Source organism: Triturus cristatus, chromosome 7 (assembly GCF_964204655.1).
Source record: "Triturus cristatus chromosome 7, aTriCri1.1, whole genome shotgun sequence".
Lineage (NCBI taxonomy): Eukaryota > Metazoa > Chordata > Amphibia > Caudata > Salamandridae > Triturus > Triturus cristatus.
The window spans coordinates 64828605-64849516 of NC_140590.1; the positions used below are offsets into that span (position 1 = coordinate 64828605).

At 52.6% G+C, this 20912-nt stretch overlaps 1 protein-coding gene across 2 annotated transcripts in view; it reads left to right on the forward strand.

The window, feature by feature from the left end:
- Positions 1–20912, forward strand: part of LOC146808823 (E3 ubiquitin-protein ligase TRIM39-like) — a 132883-nt gene that overhangs the window by 93274 nt on the left and 18697 nt on the right. For both annotated transcript variants that reach the window (XR_014966265.1, XM_085615646.1), the window contains exon 5: positions 7521–7573. Coding sequence is in view for 1 of the 2 variants with exons in the window: in XM_085615646.1 (XP_085471772.1) it covers positions 7521–7573 (53 nt within the window). In the remaining variant the exon portion in view is untranslated. The remainder of the gene's footprint in view (positions 1–7520; positions 7574–20912) is intronic.

The window sequence follows — 20912 nt, forward strand, 5'->3', positions numbered from 1 at the left end:
AGCGGGGTGCAGCAGCACAGAGGATACAGAGTTCCCACCTCCTGGTATCACCTACAGCTCTGATTCAAATCCACGGTCCAGAGTTCAGATCCCTGCCCAGGGATCGCGCCAGGCAGTCATGTGACTGTGGAGGCCATGCTCCTAGTTCAGAGCTAGTTAACAGAAGAAATCCTACAGGAGGAGATTGCCAGGATCAATGGCAGGTTGCAAGTCACACAGCCCACTCACCAGTCAATGGGACCGGCCAACAGGCGTGTGGGTTCGTGTCCAATCCAGTTCACCTCCACGCTGTCAAGGCTGACAGCCCGTTTACCCTCTCCTCTCGCTCCTCTGCACGACCCCCAATCCCGGGGTGGGGCGATTCAACAGTTGCTGGCAGCCTCTCGCTTGTGTGTCCGGCAGCATTTATTATTAACCCAAGGCAGAGTTGCGCTACGCGGAACTCCGCGAAGTGGTAAAAAAACTCTGCAGCACTACACCGAGCTCCGCAAGCTGTAAGGTTCCATAGCAAAATGATGTTCGCGATGATTGCACAGTGCAGATGCTTGTCCGCACTGTGCAATCATCGTGAACGGCACCTTGCACAGTGAAAGTGGTCCCTTCTTTCCCTTTTCTGCCGCTCGAATAGATTTTTACTCGAGCGGCAGCTTTCTCAATGCGAACATGTAGTTTCTCATAGCGAGCGGTTACGAACATACGCGACCACTCGCAATGAGAAACCTGACCACCCCGCGTTGAGAAATCTCGCTGGGATGTTTATTTTCCACGCTCGCCAACTTGATGTTGACGATCGCAAAGGAGAAAAAATCTTGCATGGAGTTTGATTTTCCTCGCTCACGGTCGCCAACTTGACGCTGATGAACGAGAGCGAGGAAAAAATATCTTCGCTCCGCAACACGAAGCGGAGTTTTTCGGATCTCCACGTAACGTGGAGTTCGGGAAACACCGCAAACTCTGCGAGCGGAGTTCTCCACCCAGGTTTATTTATTATACCCTCCAGGCTTACCCCTGCACAGCACGTTGGGGGTGAGTCCAGAGTCCACAGAACAGCTCCACCTCAAGCACCATGAGTCCACAAGGGCCACCACTGGATCCGTCCCCAGTCGCTCTGCTTGCCGATGTCAGGCCTTGCTTGTCTAAACAATTCAGGTCACTGCATCCTACCTAGGGCCCTTGCATCAACCAGGGTGCACCATTGTCGCGGCTCATCTCCGCCACGGCGTGTAGGAGTGCCTGCAATGTCCCGGGGATCAGCCGTCGCAGTCTCTCTCGCACAGGACGAGGAGGATGGTAAATTAATGCAGCCACCATATTGGGGGGTTTCTCCATGGCGAGGCAGTCACCAGGAGCGGAGGCGCTCCGGGGCACCGTCCTAGGCTGCAGGTGCTGTGAGCAGGCTGACACCACCGCTATTGGGGTATCGGTCGTCCCGCTCTACCACCCACACTCCGTTCACCTCCTTGCTGCAGCTCCCCAGGTCTGCCCCACAGGTTCGTCAGGCTGCCTGGGCTACGGCAGAGAGGTAGTGACTTGTAGGCCTCTCCTCAGGTTGTGCATCATTGCGTTGGGGTCTTACCATTTCCATGCCCCCTGGCGCCGCCTATCCGGAGATCAGTTCTAAGATTTTCAGAGTCGAGGGGGTGGCAGGAGGATAGAGTATGCCTCTGCCTGGGCTGGGCTGGAGCTCTCTTTTAGTGCTGCCTCCGGGCCATCTTGTTGGCCACGCCCCCCAATCTTATCTATCATTAATAAAATTCATGGCCATGCCGATCCTATGGATCCCCCATAGGATAAATGAACAGCTGGATCCTATGGATGCCGGAGCCAAAGGAGAAAAGAAGAATCCTATAAAGTAATAGTGCCTCGAGGGTACAGCGTATTGCGACATGACTTCTCCTCACTGCAAATGTAGTATGGTGCGCTAGTCCCATTAAAAGTTCTAGAACAGGGAAGACGGGGTTTACAGTGGCAGGGAGTGTGTGTTTATTGGTTCTAGAGCAGCGATGAAGAGGATTAAAGTTGTAGGTATTGTGTGCTAATCCCACCAAGGTCCTAGAGCAGTGATGATGGTGATTACAGTGTTAGCGGTTGTATGCTAATCCGAACAAGTTTCTAAAGCAGTGATGACTATGATTATAGTGTTAGCGGTTGTGTGATAGTCCCACCAAGGTTCTATGGCAGTGATGAAGGTGATTACAGTGTTGGCGGTTGTATGCTAATCCGAACAAGTTTCTAAAGCAGTGATGACTATGATTATAGTGTTAGCGGTTGTGTGATAGTCCCACCAAGGTTCTATGGCAGTGATGAAGGTGATTACAGTGTTGGCGGTTGTGTGCTAATCCTTCTAAGGTTCTAGAGTGTTGATGATTATTACAGTATTAGCGGTTGTGTGCAAATCCCACCAAGGTTCTAGAGCAGTGATGATCATGATACAGCGTTAGTGGTTGTGTGCTAATCCCAGTAAGGTTCTAGAGTGGTGATGATGGTGATTACAGTGTTAGCGGTTGTGTGCTAATCCCACCAAGGTTCTAGAGCAGTGATGACTGTAATTACAGTGTTAGTGGTTGTGTGCCAATCCATTCAAGGTACTAGAGCAGTGATTGTGATTTCAGTGTTAGCGTTTGTGTGCTAATCCCACCAAGATTCTAGAGCAGTGATGATCATGATACAGCGTTAGTGGTTGTGTGCTAATCCCAGTAAGGTTCTAGAGTGGTGATGATGGTGATTACAGTGTTAGCGGTTGTGTGCTAATCCCACCAAGGTTCTAGAGCAGTGATGACTGTAATTACAGTGTTAGTGGTTGTGTGCCAATCCATTCAAGGTACTAGAGCAGTGATTGTGATTTCAGTGTTAGCGTTTGTGTGCTAATCCCACCAAGATTCTAGAGCAGTGATGATGGTGATTACAGTGTTAGCGGTTGTGTGCTAATCCCACCAAGGTTCTAAAACAGTTATGATGGATATTACAGTATTAGCGGTTGTCTGCTGATCACACCAAGGTTCTAGAACAGATCTTATATTTTGATGGTTCCAATGTGATCTTAGCCAACTTCGTTGGTGACCAATACGGTCTATGGAGAGTAAACAAATGACTCTTTTTAAGTGGTACTGGTTTGATCAGAGTGTATAACAGATTTGAAGATACTCGCTATAATTGGTCTTTAGCTAGTGCCAGAAGATCCTTTTCCCAGTGCAGGTATGGGACTCCCATTTTCTCATCTGTTGCGGAAATAAATACCCAATACCACTGGGGAAACTCCTTTCTTAGGTTGATGCTTAGCTCTCACCCACTCGAGAAAATCTTCCTGCACCGAACCGCTCACCTCTGACTACGTTTGGGATGACCACCAAGAATAAAGTTGCAGGCATTTAAATTTTGAAAGCCCCGCTTCAAAAGTTTAGAGAGCGCTTGTCATGTCACCCCAGGTGGAAAGGTTGCCATGCTGCAGAGGGTAACTAAGTTTATCTTTAAGTCACTTGGGGTTTCCAGGAGAGCTCCAAATTGGTGCCAGGACCGCATTGTAATCCATCCCGAGAATGTATTTTCCTAAAGGATTCCCACACCCTCAGGGCTGTTAAGAGTACCTGTAACCTACCTTGTTTAAAAACTTCTGGTCCCCCAACTTAAACAAACAACATTTTCAGGCCTAAATGCTTCAACATAGCAATTGACCCATGTAAGAATTATCTAGCTCTCCAGCCAAGAGACGGGAACTGGAAAGCATAACAATAGTCTTCAGAGTCCAGTAGAGCAAGCCCCTCTTATTCAGTCTCATCTGGAGCTTTTTTCATGAGATCCTGGATCCCCTGGATGCCCATATAAAGTTGCCGATCCTCCTTTGCTTCAGTTTCCTCCTTCTTTCATGAGATCCTGGCTCCCCTGGATGCCCATATAAAGCTGCCGACCCTCCCTTGCTTCAGTCTCCTCCTTCCATGAGATCCTGGCTGCCCTGGATGCCCATATAAAGCTGCCAACTCTCCCTTGCTTCAGTCTCCTCCTTCCATGAGATCCTGGCTGCCCTGGATGCCCATATAAAGCTGCCAACTCTCCCTTGCTTCAGTCTCCTCCAGAGCTTCTTTCATGAGCGCCTGGCTCCCCTGGATGCTCTTATAAAGCTGCCGACGCTCCCTTGCTTCAGTCTCCTCCTTCCATGAGATCCTGGCTGCCTTGGATGCCCATATAAAGCTGCCGACCCTCCCTTGCTTCAGTCTCCGGAGCTTCTTTCATGAGATCCTGGCTCCCCTGGCGCTCATATCAAGCTGCCGACCCTCCCTTGCTTCAGTCTCCTCCGGGGCTTTTTTCATGAGATCCTGTGTCCCCTGGAATCCTTATAAACCTGCCGACCCTCCCTTGCTTCAGTCTCCGGAGTTTCTTTCATGAGATCCTGGCTCCCCTCGATGCCCATATGAAGCTGCTGACCCTCCCTTGCTTCAGTCTCCTCCGGAGCTTCTTTCATGAGATCCTGGCTCCCCTGGACGCCCTTATAAAGCTGCTGACCCTTCCTTGCTTCAGTCTCCTCCAGAGCTTCTTTCATGAGATCCAGGCTCCCCTGGATGCCCATATAAAGCTGCTGACCCTCCCTTGCTTCAGTCTCCTCCTTCTTTCATGAGATCCTGGCTCCCCTGGACGCACATATAAAGCTGCTGACCCTTCCTTGCTTCAGTCTCCTCCAGAGCTTCTTTCATGAGATCCTGGCTCCCCTGGATGCCCGTATAAAGCTGCTGCCCCTCCCTTGCTTCAGTCTCCTCCTTCTTTCATGAGATCCTGGCTCCCCTGGATGTTCGTATAAAGCTTCCGACCCTCCCTTGCAATTTCTACAAAAGCTTTTTGGAGAAACAAAGTGGTTTAGTGTTAAACAAGACGATCACCTTAGGAAGAGCCAGCATCGTAATGATGTTCACCCTCCATAGATACTGAGCAGCAGATTTTCCCTCCATCTTGTAAGGATCACGGTGTTGCTTGAACATGAAATACCTTTGAAAAACAAGAGGCGTTTGGCAAAACAGGAACAGTTTGTTTGATTAAACAGTGCGGCGGGGAGAACAGTTACAGGCACTGTCTCAATTTACAATCGATCTGTAGCATTCTTATATACAATTCATTATAGGAAATAAAATGTTTCTGGCGATCCTTGTATGGCGGGGAATATAAATTGCTGCCTCTAGAGTCATAAATTAATTTTAACGGATAATCTAGGTGGGCCTCGACCTTGCATGGATAAAATGCGGCCAGTGGTTAAAGTGTCCAGATGTCTGGCATGGGGAGCACGTGATCACTGCGTGTGCTGTGATCTGATTGGCTCTATGTTCCTAACTCATGTGTCATCTGACTTTATGCTGTTTTTGGAGTGCGCGTACCCCCTTCAGCCATGCGTGCTATATTGGGGCCAATCTCCCCTAACCATTGTAGTGTTGCTTCACTAATCTGTGGGATTGATCTCAGGTTTCCCATCTATGCATTTGTCTGCTGGCTACGTGCCACCCCACCTGTGGCCTATCAGTCTGTAACCTTGAGCCTAGGTCTCCGTGCTTGCTGGACTACGTATTTGCGAGTCGGGTTGATGTGGCGTTCACAACAGGTGAATTCTGTTAATAAGGACGAGATCTTGCTCACATAAATGAATGTATCATTTGTCATATCAGAATCAATTTTTTCCTAATTAACAGTGGGATAACTTTAGTTAAGTTTACATCCGATATTTCCTCTAAACTCTGAGTTACGATGCTCCCATGATTCCTAATCTGATTTCTGGTTTGAAGCCATTCCTTCTCTTTAGCCGATTTCATAATCTCTGTCTTCCCATTATTGATTAGATATCCTGACAGATTCCCAAAATCTCTGGCATGCATCTCAAGCTGTGGAACAGAGAGCTCTGGCTTCGATGCATACAGAACTATGTCACCGGCATGCAGTGCTAGTCTGGTTGGTAACCCTGCAGCTTCAAAGGGAAGAATGGTCTAATCCTGCCGAATCATCTGGGAAAAGGGCTCAATATGTACACGGAACAGAATTGACGACACAGGACACTGCTGTCTACTTCCCCTGGATATCTGAAATGAAGCTGTAAGTTCGCCATCCAAAATCTTGGCTGCCGGCACCTTATATAGCATTTGCACAACTTCGGTAACATTGCTGCTGAAACCATAATCCAGCAATACCTCCCAAAGATAGACCCAATTAACCCTATCAAATGCTTTAGCAGCATCAATTCTTGCGATTTTTAACAGGAGATTAGAGGCCTCGGCCGTATCATTCACACCGATACATCATTGGGTTAATTCATACAGCTTCCTTCCAGGCACAAACCACTTTTGATCGAAATGCATCAACTTTTGAAGGACATCTGACAACCTCTTAGCCAAGATTCCTGTAATCATTTTGTAATCACAGTTCAACTAAGATATATGTCTGTAGGAATCCACTAACCTATCATCTTTACCCGGCTTAAGGATCATAACTACAGGTGCCTCATATTAGGAAGGTGGAATTTAACAGCCTTCCAGAGAGATCTCATTAAAATAAGATACCCAGAAACAGAAAGAGGATTCAGATGGGATTCCGTCTGCGCCTGCTGCTTTCCCTTTACTATCCCTCCTAACCTGTTCCCCTGTCTCTCTCTCTGTGATCCCGCCTGGGCCTGCTGCTTTCCCTTTACTGAGCCTCCGAACCTGTTCCCCTGTCTCTCCCTCTGTGATCCCGCCTGGGCCTGCTGCTTTCCCTTTACTGAGCCTCCGAACCTGTTCCCCTGTCTCTCCCTCTGTGATCCCGCCTGGGCCTGCTGCTTTCCCTTTACTGAGCCTCCTAACCTGTTCCCTTATCTCTCCCTTTGTGATCCCGCCTGGGCCTGCTGCTTTCCCTTTACTGAGCCTTCTAACCTGTTCCCTTGTCTCTCCCTCTGTGATGCTTCCCCTACAGCCTAAAATCTACTGTTCCGTAAGACGTGGGAGTTTTTGTTTTGCAACCAGTTTTTCATTACTATGCGGTCTGGGTTCATATCTTCCTTATATATCCCACTAAGGCTCTTCAATATCTTAGCTGTAGAGAATGGTGACAAGGTTTACACTGGCTGGGAGCGGATGTGTCAATGTTGTGTTGTGTTTGCTGTCGGGAATTCACGTGGACCTCAGGTAGGAAGGTATTTATTAAGTGTATATACGAGACCCCACCAGGAGCAGATGTAACCTGTTACTCAACCGCCCCCCCCCCCCTCACTCAGCCAACGACCGCTCCTAGAAGACCCATGCAGAGGCACTCCATAGCATCATATAAAGCACACTGGTCTCACTGAGCTATCTGCCTTAGAACACCCACATCCTGTCATAAGATATTAAAGGTACTTTTGGATATCGTTAGAGCTTTGACTGTTGTGTATGAACAGTAACTCACACTGAGCTCTAGCCCGCAGGTGCTGCTCTTAGTATTGAATCTTATTTCAATTACAGGTCTTATGTGATGTTCATCCTTTGTTCCTGTAGCTGTCATTGCTCTTTAATACAAAGATGATGTGTGTGTTATTACAGGTGTAATAATGTGAAGATTCAGTGCCCAGAGGTGGTGGTGAAGAGTTCTAAAGGTAAATATCATTGTGAAGATTAGCTCTGAATATTACTGTTCATGAAAATGGTATGGTGTGGTTTGGTATGCTATGGTAAGGTGTGGTATGGTGTGGTGTGCTATGGTATGGTGTGGTATGGTGGGGTGTGCTGTGGTATGGTATGCTATGGTAAGGTGAGGTGTGCTATGGTATGGTGTGGTATGGTGTGGTGTGCTATGGTATGGTGTGGTGTGGTAACTATGGTAGCGTGTGGTGTGGAATGCTATGGTATGGTGTGGTGTGGTGTGCTACGGAATGGTATGGTATGTATGGTATGTTATGGGATGTTATGGTAGGATGGATTGGATGGATGGGATGGTGTGGACTGGAATGGTATGGAATGTTATGATGGTATGGTGTGGTGTACTATAGGGTGAGATCATGGTATAATATGGTATAGTGGTATGGGATAGTTTGTTATGGTGGTAATGGATGGAATGGGATAGCGATATGGAATGGTATGGTGTAATATGGTGTGGTGTGGTGTGGTATGGTGTGGTGTGGTGTGGTCTTGTATGGTATTGTATGGCATTTAATGGTAACGTGCACTCATGTCAGGGTACAGTTATTTGATTTGTGTATCTAAACTTAGTCTTTTCCAGATTTTGCTAGATTTCTACTTATCTCCATTCTGTTTACGTGCTGACGCATTTCCTTTGTTTAAATCATTCTTCCCCTTGGACATTCATACTAAGTTTATCGGAAATTCAGATGCAGTAATTTCACACCTCACATTAATGATACTGCTAGGCTTGACAACTGCGAGCAACTTAGTTACTGCAGTATTCTTGGACTATTGAATGGGAAATTACCTCAGAATTAGCTATTTACCACGTAACACATACTATTTTCCAGTTTTAACACCAACGGGGCTCATGCATCTACACGGACCCAACGCATCCATCTAAACTGACCTAACGCATACATCTACACGGACCTGGCTCATGCACCTACACTTACTTAATGCATGCACTCACACTATCCGAGTACAAGCATCTACTCTGACCTATTGCATACACCTACACTGACCTAGTGCATGCACCTACACTGACCTAGTGCATGCACCTACACTGACCTAGCGCATGCACCTACACTGACCTAGTGCATGCACCTACACTGACCTAGTGCATGCACCTACACTGACCTAGCACATGCACCTACACTGCCCTAGCGCATGCACCTACACTGACCTAGCGCATGCATCTACACTGACCTAGCGCATGCATCTACACTGACCTAGCGCATGCACCTACACTGACCTCGTGTATGCAGCTACACTGACCTAGCACATGCACCTACACTGACCTAGCACATACACCTACACTGACCCAGCGCATGCATCTACACTGACCCAGCGCATGCACCTACACTGACCTAGAACATATATCTACACTAAACTCGTGCATGCACCTGCACTTACCTAACACATGCACCTAAACTGACCTAGCACATATATCTACACTAAACTAGTGCATGCACCTGCACTTACCTGGCACATACACCTACACTGACCTAGCACATGCATCTACACTGACCCAGGGCATGCATCTACAATGACCCAGCCCATGCATCTACACTGACCCAGCGCATGCACCTACACTGACCTAGCACATGCACCTACACTGACACAGCGCATGCATCTACACTGACCTAGCACATGTACATACACTGACCCAGCGCATGCATCTACACTGACCCAGCGCATGCACCTACACTGATCCAGCGCATGCACCTACACTGACCTAGAACATATATCTACACTAAACTTGTGCACTTACCTGCACTTACCTGGCACATACACCTACACTGACCTAGCACATGCATCTACACTGACCCAGGGCATGCATCTACAATGACCCAGCGCATGCATCTACACTGACCCAGCGCATGCACCTACACTGACCCAGCGCATGCACCTACACTGACCTAGCGCATGCACCTACACTGACCTAGCCCATGCATCTACACTGACCTAGCGCATGCACCTACTCTGAACTAGCACAAGCACCTACACTGACCTAGCGCATGCATCTACACTGAACTAGCACATGCACCTACACTGACCTAGTGCATGTACCTACACTGACTCAGCACATGCAGCTACACTGACCTAGCGCATGCATCTACACTGAACTAGCACAAGCACCTACACTGACCTAGTGCATGCACCTACACTGACCTAGCACATGCACCGACACTGAACTAGCACATGCATCTACACTGAACTAGCGCATGCACCTACACTGACCTAGCGCATGCATCTACACTGAACTAGCACATGCACCAACACTGAACTAGCACATGCACCTACACTGACCTAGCACATGCACCTACACTGACCTAGCGCATGCATCTACACTGACCTAGTACATGCATCTACACTGACCTAGTACATGCATCTACACTGACCTAGTGCATGCACCTACACTGACCTAGGGCATGCATCTACACTGAACTAGCCCATGCATCTACACTGACCTAGCGCATGCACCTACACTGACCTAGCACATGCATCTACACTAACCTAGCGCAAGCATCTACAGTGACCTAGCACATGCATCTACACTGACCTAGAGCAAACATCTACAGTGACCTAGCACATGCACCTACACTGACCTAGCACATGCACCTACACTGACTCAGCACATGCAGATACACTGACCTAGCGCATGCATCTACTCTGAACTAGCACAAGCACCTACACTGACCTAGTGCATGCACCTACACTGACCTAGCGCATGCATCTACACTGAATTAGCACATGCACCTACACTGACCTAGTGCATGCACCTACACTGACTCAGCACATGCAGCTACACTGACCTAGCGCATGCATCTACACTGAACTAGCACAAGCACCTACACTGACTTAGTGCATGCACCTACACTGACCTAGCGCATGCATCTACACTTAACTAGCACAAGTACCTGCACTGACCTAGCGCATGCATCTTCACTGAACTAGCACATGCACCTACACTGACCCAGCACATGCACCGACACTGAACTAGCACATGCATCTACACTGAACTAGCGCATGCACCTACACTGACCTAGCGCATGCATCTACACTGAACTAGCACATGCACCTACACTGACCTAGCGCATGCACCTACACTGACCTACCGCATGCATCTACACTGAACTAGCGCATGGACCTACACTGACCTAGCGCATGCATCTACACTGAACTAGCACATGCACCTACACTGACCTAGCGCATGCACCTACACTGAACTAGCCCATGCATCTACACTGACCTGGCGCATGCACCTACACTGACCTAGCACATGCATCTACACTGACCTAGCGCATGCATCTACTCTGAACTATCACAAGCACCTACACTGACCTAGTGCATGCACCTACACTGACCTAGCGCATACATCTACACTGAACTAGCACAAGCACCTACACTGACCTAGCACATGCATCTACACTGAACTAGCACATGCACCTACACTGAACTAGCGCATGCACCTACACTGACCTAGCGCATGCACCTACACTGACCTAGCGCATGCATCTACACTGAACTAGCGCATGGACCTACACTGACCTAGCGCATGCATCTACACTGAACTAGCACATGCATCTACACTGTTAAACCAGATTGGTCGCACACTGCTACACCTACCAGGCGTGTTCCCCCAATGAAAATGGTCCCTGAAGGTCAGCGTCGGCGGATACACCTATGCTCGAGTGTGAATGCAAGTATGCGTGGCGTGTGCCATCCCTGGACACGTGTTTCGAGGTAGTTGCCTCTCGTCAGCAGGGAGTAGGAAAATGTGTGGGGTTGCTGTGTAAGCTGCTAAAATCGTTATCAGGTCTAGTACCTCTCGTAGCGCGCAGGTGCGTAACCATGAGTCCGTCGACTCCACCGGCTCAAGGGAGCCTGAATATAAAGTTAAACCAGATTGGTCGCACACTGCTACACCTACCAGGCGTGTTCCCCCAATGAAAATGGTCCCTGAAGGTCAGCGTCGGCGGATACACCTATGCTCGAGTGTGAATGCAAGTATGCGTGGCGTGTGCCATCCCTGGACACGTGTTTCGAGGTAGTTGCCTCTCGTCAGCAGGGAGTAGGAAAATGTGTGGGGTTGCTGTGTAAGCTGCTAAAATCGTTATCAGGTCTAGTACCTCTCGTAGCGCGCAGGTGCGTAACCATGAGTCCGTCGACTCCACCGGCTCAAGGGAGCCTGAATATAAAGTTAAACCAGATTGGTCGCACACTGCTACACCTACCAGGCGTGTTCCCCCAATGAAAATGGTCCCTGAAGGTCAGCGTCGGCGGATACACCTATGCTCGAGTGTGAATGCAAGTATGCGTGGCGTGTGCCATCCCTGGACACGTGTTTCGAGGTAGTTGCCTCTCGTCAGCAGGGAGTAGGAAAATGTGTGGGGTTGCTGTGTAAGCTGCTAAAATCGTTATCAGGTCTAGTACCTCTCGTAGCGCGCAGGTGCGTAACCATGAGTCCGTCGACTCCACCGGCTCAAGGGAGCCTGAATATAAAGTTAAACCAGATTGGTCGCACACTGCTACACCTACCAGGCGTGTTCCCCCAATGAAAATGGTCCCTGAAGGTCAGCGTCGGCGGATACACCTATGCTCGAGTGTGAATGCAAGTATGCGTGGCGTGTGCCATCCCTGGACACGTGTTTCGAGGTAGTTGCCTCTCGTCAGCAGGGAGTAGGAAAATGTGTGGGGTTACTGTGTAAGCTGCTAAAATCGTTATCAGGTCTAGTACCTCTCGTAGCGCGCAGGTGCGTAACCATGAGTCCGTCGACTCCACCGGCTCAAGGGAGCCTGAATATAAAGTTAAACCAGATTGGTCGCACACTGCTACACCTACCAGGCGTGTTCCCCCAATGAAAATGGTCCCTGAAGGTCAGCGTCGGCGGATACACCTATGCTCGAGTGTGAATGCAAGTATGCGTGGCGTGTGCCATCCCTGGACACGTGTTTCGAGGTAGTTGCCTCTCGTCAGCAGGGAGTAGGAAAATGTGTGGGGTTGCTGTGTAAGCTGCTAAAATCGTTATCAGGTCTAGTACCTCTCGTAGCGCGCAGGTGCGTAACCATGAGTCCGTCGACTCCACCGGCTCAAGGGAGCCTGAATATAAAGTTAAACCAGATTGGTCGCACACTGCTACACCTACCAGGCGTGTTCCCCCAATGAAAATGGTCCCTGAAGGTCAGCGTCGGCGGATACACCTATGCTCGAGTGTGAATGCAAGTATGCGTGGCGTGTGCCATCCCTGGACACGTGTTTCGAGGTAGTTGCCTCTCGTCAGCAGGGAGTAGGAAAATGTGTGGGGTTGCTGTGTAAGCTGCTAAAATCGTTATCAGGTCTAGTACCTCTCGTAGCGCGCAGGTGCGTAACCATGAGTCCGTCGACTCCACCGGCTCAAGGGAGCCTGAATATAAAGTTAAACCAGATTGGTCGCACACTGCTACACCTACCAGGCGTGTTCCCCCAATGAAAATGGTCCCTGAAGGTCAGCGTCGGCGGATACACCTATGCTCGAGTGTGAATGCAAGTATGCGTGGCGTGTGCCATCCCTGGACATGTGTTTCGAGGTAGTTGCCTCTCGTCAGCAGGGAGTAGGAAAATGTGTGGGGTTGCTGTGTAAGCTGCTAAAATCGTTATCAGGTCTAGTACCTCTCGTAGCGCGCAGGTGCGTAACCATGAGTCCGTCGACTCCACCGGCTCAAGGGAGCCTGAATATAAAGTTAAACCAGATTGGTCGCACACTGCTACACCTACCAGGCGTGTTCCCCCAATGAAAATGGTCCCTGAAGGTCAGCGTCGGCGGATACACCTATGCTCGAGTGTGAATGCAAGTATGCGTGGCGTGTGCCATCCCTGGACATGTGTTTCGAGGTAGTTGCCTCTCGTCAGCAGGGAGTAGGAAAATGTGTGGGGTTGCTGTGTAAGCTGCTAAAATCGTTATCAGGTCTAGTACCTCTCGTAGCGCGCAGGTGCGTAACCATGAGTCCGTCGACTCCACCGGCTCAAGGGAGCCTGAATATAAAGTTAAACCAGATTGGTCGCACACTGCTACACCTACCAGGCGTGTTCCCCCAATGAAAATGGTCCCTGAAGGTCAGCGTCGGCGGATACACCTATGCTCGAGTGTGAATGCAAGTATGCGTGGCGTGTGCCATCCCTGGACACGTGTTTCGAGGTAGTTGCCTCTCGTCAGCAGGGAGTAGGAAAATGTGTGGGGTTACTGTGTAAGCTGCTAAAATCGTTATCAGGTCTAGTACCTCTCGTAGCGCGCAGGTGCGTAACCATGAGTCCGTCGACTCCACCGGCTCAAGGGAGCCTGAATATAAAGTTAAACCAGATTGGTCGCACACTGCTACACCTACCAGGCGTGTTCCCCCAATGAAAATGGTCCCTGAAGGTCAGCGTCGGCGGATACACCTATGCTCGAGTGTGAATGCAAGTATGCGTGGCGTGTGCCATCCCTGGACACGTGTTTCGAGGTAGTTGCCTCTCGTCAGCAGGGAGTAGGAAAATGTGTGGGGTTGCTGTGTAAGCTGCTAAAATCGTTATCAGGTCTAGTACCTCTCGTAGCGCGCAGGTGCGTAACCATGAGTCCGTCGACTCCACCGGCTCAAGGGAGCCTGAATATAAAGTTAAACCAGATTGGTCGCACACTGCTACACCTACCAGGCGTGTTCCCCCAATGAAAATGGTCCCTGAAGGTCAGCGTCGGCGGATACACCTATGCTCGAGTGTGAATGCAAGTATGCGTGGCGTGTGCCATCCCTGGACACGTGTTTCGAGGTAGTTGCCTCTCGTCAGCAGGGAGTAGGAAAATGTGTGGGGTTGCTGTGTAAGCTGCTAAAATCGTTATCAGGTCTAGTACCTCTCGTAGCGCGCAGGTGCGTAACCATGAGTCCGTCGACTCCACCGGCTCAAGGGAGCCTGAATATAAAGTTAAACCAGATTGGTCGCACACTGCTACACCTACCAGGCGTGTTCCCCCAATGAAAATGGTCCCTGAAGGTCAGCGTCGGCGGATACACCTATGCTCGAGTGTGAATGCAAGTATGCGTGGCGTGTGCCATCCCTGGACATGTGTTTCGAGGTAGTTGCCTCTCGTCAGCAGGGAGTAGGAAAATGTGTGGGGTTGCTGTGTAAGCTGCTAAAATCGTTATCAGGTCTAGTACCTCTCGTAGCGCGCAGGTGCGTAACCATGAGTCCGTCGACTCCACCGGCTCAAGGGAGCCTGAATATAAAGTTAAACCAGATTGGTCGCACACTGCTACACCTACCAGGCGTGTTCCCCCAATGAAAATGGTCCCTGAAGGTCAGCGTCGGCGGATACACCTATGCTCGAGTGTGAATGCAAGTATGCGTGGCGTGTGCCATCCCTGGACACGTGTTTCGAGGTAGTTGCCTCTCGTCAGCATGGAGTAGGAAAATGTGTGGGGTTGCTGTGTAAGCTGCTAAAATCGTTATCAGGTCTAGTACCTCTCGTAGCGCGCAGGTGCGTAACCATGAGTCCGTCGACTCCACCGGCTCAAGGGAGCCTGAATATAAAGTTAAACCAGATTGGTCGCACACTGCTACACCTACCAGGCGTGTTCCCCCAATGAAAATGGTCCCTGAAGGTCAGCGTCGGCGGATACACCTATGCTCGAGTGTGAATGCAAGTATGCGTGGCGTGTGCCATCCCTGGACACGTGTTTCGAGGTAGTTGCCTCTCGTCAGCAGGGAGTAGGAAAATGTGTGGGGTTGCTGTGTAAGCTGCTAAAATCGTTATCAGGTCTAGTACCTCTCGTAGCGCACAGGTGCGTAACCATGAGTCCGTCGACTCCACCGGCTCAAGGGAGCCTGAATATAAAGTTAAACCAGATTGGTCGCACACTGCTACACCTACCAGGCGTGTTCCCCCAATGAAAATGGTCCCTGAAGGTCAGCGTCGGCGGATACACCTATGCTCGAGTGTGAATGCAAGTTGTTGGACAGGCCACACGAAGGGCTTGCTCCCTCCCCGCACGACAGGGCCCGAGCTCCGGCCCACCAGGTATAATCCACGAAAAGCACCTGTACCCCGTCGCCCGACGGATCTTCTGCCCTCGGACCTCTCCTCATCACGGGGCCCAGCCACCGGCTCCCCCGGCCGGTTCAAGCTGCCATCTTGGGCCCTGCACCACGAGGCCGCGTGGCCTCGCCCCGACCCTAACCCCGGGCCTGGCCGGCCCCGACATCCCGGCACCACCATCCACCCGGGAGGTGAGCGGACCACTTGGCAGGTCAATGGGAGGACGAAGTGTCAAAAGCTCTTCCCCCGCCAGGTGCCGATCGCCTCCAGCTCTCCCAGGCGCTGGCTCCACCCCCTGCTGGGTGTCTGGACACCTTCATCCCGGGCCCTCCGACCTCCAAGTGCGAGGGTCCGGACATCAAAGGGCGCCTGCCCTATAACTGGGGCAACTCCGGAGCAGGAAGGCAGTTGTATCCTGGAGTCGAGAGACACCGAGAGAACTCAGCCTTGACGGACTACTGGCGCTGCCGTAGCCCGCTCTTGTGAACCATCGTCCTGCCTGCTGGCGCTGCCGCGGCCTTCTACAACCTCCATCCTCGTCGGGACCTGCTGGCGCTGCCGCGGCCCGTTGTAACGACCATCCTCACCGGGACCTGCTGCCGCTGCCGCGGACCGTACATCGACCATCTTTCCGGGACCTGCTGGCGCTGCCGCGGCCCGTTGTAACGACCATCCTCACCGGGACCTGCTGGCGCTGCCGCGGACCGTACATCGACCATCTGTCCGGGACCTGCTGGCGCTGCCGCGGCCCGTACCAACTAAGCTCGAGGATTGTGAGCTACTCATCATCTCATCCAAACTACCCGACTGGTAGACAGACTGTCCCGCTACCCCTTACCCTGCTTTGAGAGACTTGAATCGAGGGGACCCCTGAGTCCAGACCTCCTTGTACCATTCAACCGTACCTTAAGAAGTGCTTATAAAGAACACTGAACCTCATCCGTGTGTGGTATCTGTCTGTGGGGGGGAAGTTACTTGTCTGTACGATCGCTGGAGACGGCTCTCCCCGGAGACCTCTCCTCCTGACCCCGGCCGACCCTCCCGGTCCGTCTATCCTTTCTAACATTGGTGGCCAGCGGCGCGATCCGAATCAACGCGTAATCGTACAGAGAGTAACTCACCCCACGACAACAACACGATGTCAGCCAAAGATAGCAACTCCACCGAGAAATTCCAAATGGATAAATTAGAAGAATACAACCACCGCGAACTGAGACAATTCTGCATAGAACTTGGCATTGCTACCACCGGCCTGAGTACCAAAGATGATCTAAAGCACGCCCTAGAGTCGTGGACAGAAACTGGGGTCACCGGACCCTCCGACCAAAGCAGCATCACACCAGAGGGGAACGCCACGGCTCCCGAGGAGCGGGGAACGGGCCTCTCGCAGGAGGAGATCCGAGAAAGAGAAAGAACCAGATTGCACGAGTTGGAAATGGCACGACTCAAGATGGATGGGGAACTCAAGTTAGCTGAACAGAAACTCAACCTCGAGCACATGCGGCTCCGAGATGAACGAGAAGAGAAGCAGAGACAGAGAGAGCTGGAGGAGAAAAAAATAACGCTCGAGCACGAGCGCAAACTGGCGGAAATAGAACTTCGGAAACAGAATAAAGAACTGGGGGTGCCTGAGCGGCCACACACCCCGGGGCCAATCGAGAAAAAAGTCCACATCCCCAAGGATGTTGTCCGAGAGTATGTCCGAGAAGACGACATACAACAGTGGTTTAAAGCCTACGAGATCGCCATGACCTCCCACCGGATCGACCGGAGTGATTGGGGAGCCGGACTCTGGGGGAGGTTTATCAACGAGGGGCGCGATGCCCTACTGCAGCTCCCAGATCACCAAATGTCGTCCTACGACCACATGAAGGCTGCCCTCCTCACCCGCTACGGCCTCACACCCGAGATGTACCGCCAGAGGTTCAGAGATTGCACCCGGATCCCAGGTACAACTTGGGTAGAATACGTGAACTATTTCAGCCGTGCCTTCGAGGGTTGGATAAAGGGGAGCCAGGTCACCACCTACGAACAACTCTTTAACCTGATGGTATGGGAGCACCTGTCGAACAACTGCTTCGTCGAGCTCAGGCAGCACCTCCTCGACAGTAAGCTGACTGACCCCCGGCAGCTCGCCGCCGAAGCTGACCGATGGGAAAGCACCCGAGTGGGCCGGAGGGGGCCACACGAACAGAACAGAAACAACCAAGGCCAGCACCGTCCTCGGGGAGGAGGAGGGGGCCAGGGGCGAGGGAGAGACGCCTTGCCCGCAACACCCGTGGCCAGCACCCTGGCTCCGGCCGGTCGGGGCAACCCCCCGTGGCGTCCTGGGGTCCGAGCCAACGTCACGTGCCACCGATGCCAGCGAGTCGGCCACTACGCCAATGACCCGAGCTGCCCGCAGAACCAAACACCCAAGCCCCGCCAGGTAGCTGCCGCCGCCCTGGGGGAAGAGCGATCATTGGAGGAACCAGAGGAGTATGAGCCGGCCCAGCAAGAGTGGGAACCGGCCGCCATGGTCCTGGCGTGCTTAGGGGGAAGAGACATGGTCCCGCGGGCTCCCCTACCCGCTAACACCAGGAAATACGGTCAGTGGGTGACCATTAATGGACAGCGAGCCGAGGCCTTGAGTGACACAGGCGCCAGTGTGACGGCCGTCCGCTGTCACCAGGTGAAGCCCGAGCAGATCCTGCCGAACATTCTCTGCCCCGTCCGCTCGGCAGACAACTCTGAAAGTATGTGTCAAATGGCCTGCGTTCCATTCGAATGGGGAGGGGTCTCCGGCCTGTTGAAGGTGACGGTCCGGGACGATGCCCCCGTGGACTGCCTCCTGGGGAATGACCTCGAGAGTTCCCCGTGGGCCACCGTTGAGAGAAGAGAGCACCTGGGGATGCTGGGCCTCCCGGACTGGGCCTGCATAACCACCCGGTCCATGGCCGCCCGTGCCGTGCCTCGATCAGAAGAACCAGAATGGCCAGCACCTCCGCCCCCAGTCGCCCCAGTAGAAGTCCACGACGAGGCCAGCCTCCCAGACCCGACGGCCGAAGGGGACGCGCAACCCCAGGACCTTCCTGACCTGGCTCAGTGGCGTCAAGAGGGGGGGCCCACTCAAGCACAGTTCCGCCAGGAACAAAAGACCTGTCCCTCCCTCGAGGGACTCCGCCAACAAGCCAGCGCCCAGAACGCAGGGGACTCCACCGGAACTCACTGGGTCTACTGGGATAACGACCTGCTATACAGCGAGCAAAGAATCGCCGAGCTGGGGGCCGGTCGAGTACTGGTAGTACCTCTCCGCTTCAGAGACTTTCTGCTCAACCTGGCCCACGATGTTCCCCTGGCTGGACACCTGGGCCAAGATAAAACGTACAGCCGCCTAGTGACCCACTTTTTCTGGCCGAAGATGAGGAACGACGTCCTGAACCACTGCCGATCTTGCCCCACATGCCAAGCCAGCGGGAAGAGTGGTCGGAAGCTGAAAGCCCCTCTGCAACCCTTCCCTGTGGTCACCACCCCGTTCGAGAGGGTGGGGATAGACATCGTGGGGCCTCTGGACCCCCGCACGGCACAAGGACACAGGTTTATCTTAGTATTGGTGGACCATGCCACCCGCTACCCCGAGGCGGTGCCCCTACGGACCGTGACAGCTCCGGTGGTTGGCCGGGCCCTAATGGGGATCTTCTCCCGGGTAGGCTTCCCCCGAGAAGTCGTCAGCGACCGAGGCACGAACTTTATATCCAAATACATGAAGTCCCTCTGGCAACAATGCGGGGTCACCTACAGATTCACGACCCCCTATCACCCCCAAGGGAACGGACTAGTGGAGCGTTTTAACCGCACCCTCAAGGGGATGATTGGGGGATTGGAAGAGCCCCTCCGTCGCCAGTGGGATGTACTACTCCCGTGCCTCCTCTTCGCCTACCGCGAAGTTCCCCAGAAGTCCCTCGGTTTTAGCCCTTTCGAACTCCTGTACGGGCACCCTGTGCGAGGGCCCCTCAGCCTAGTAAAAGAAGGTTGGGAGATGGCCCCCCTAAAGACCCCTCCAGACGTCTTCAAATACCTCCTGGCCCTACGCAATCAGACCCGGCGCTTCAGAGAGATGTCCAAGGCGAACCTCGAGGCCAGCCAGGAGGACATGAAGAAGTGGTATGATCGCAATGCCTCCTCCGTTGAGTTCGAGCCTGGACAACAAGTATGGGTGATGTCCCCCACCGAACCATGTGCCTTGCAAGATAAGTGGACGGGGCCCTTCAAAGTGGTCGAGCGCAAAAGCCCCGTCACTTACCTCATCGACCTGGGGACCTCCCGGAACCCCCTTCGGGTCCTCCACACCAACCGACTCAAACCACACTTTGTGCGCTCAGAACTCAGCCTCCTGATGGCTACGGACAGTGGGGCAGAGGAAGACTCCGAACCCCTCCCGGATCTTCTGAAGACTCAGGAGAATGACGGCTCCGTGGACGGGGTCCGGCTCTCTGACGCCCTCACTTCGGAGCAACGCCAGGGCTGCCGGAACCTCCTGCTGCAGTTCGCTACCCTGTTCTCCCTCACCCCCGGGGTCACCCCTTGGTGTTTGCACGACGTGGACACCGGGGACAGTCCCCCTGTCCGACACCGGGCCTACCGCGTACCAGATCGGGTACGGGCCTGCATACAGGAGGAGGTGGCCAAGATGCTCACAATCGGGGTCATCGAGCCCTCGGACAGTCCCTGGGCCAGTCCGGTTGTATTGGTCCCCAAAGCCGCTGCCCCCGGCACCGCACCTGAACTGAGATTCTGCGTCGACTACCGGGGCTTGAACGCTGTCACCCGGACCGACGCTCATCCAATCCCCCGGGCCGACGAGCTGATCGACCGGCTGGAGGCCGCCCGCTACCTCAGTGTCTTCGACCTAACAGCGGGCTACTGGCAGATCGGCCTCACACCCAGGGCTCAGGAACGGTCAGCCTTCTCTACCCCCGATGGCCACTACCAATTCAAGGTCATGCCCTTCGGCATGAAGAATGCCCCCGCCACGTTTCAACGCCTCGTGAACCAGGTCTTGGCGGGGCTCGAAGAGTTCAGCGCTGCCTACCTGGACGATATCGCTGTATACAGCCGCCACTGGCCCGACCACCTCCGTCACCTCCAAGAGGTCCTACAGGCCCTCCAGCGGGCCGGCCTCACAATTAAGGCCGGCAAGTGCCAAATTGGCCAAGGGTCTGTGACCTACCTTGGGCACCAAGTGGGAAGCGGGCTGGTGGCCCCGCTACAACTTAAGATT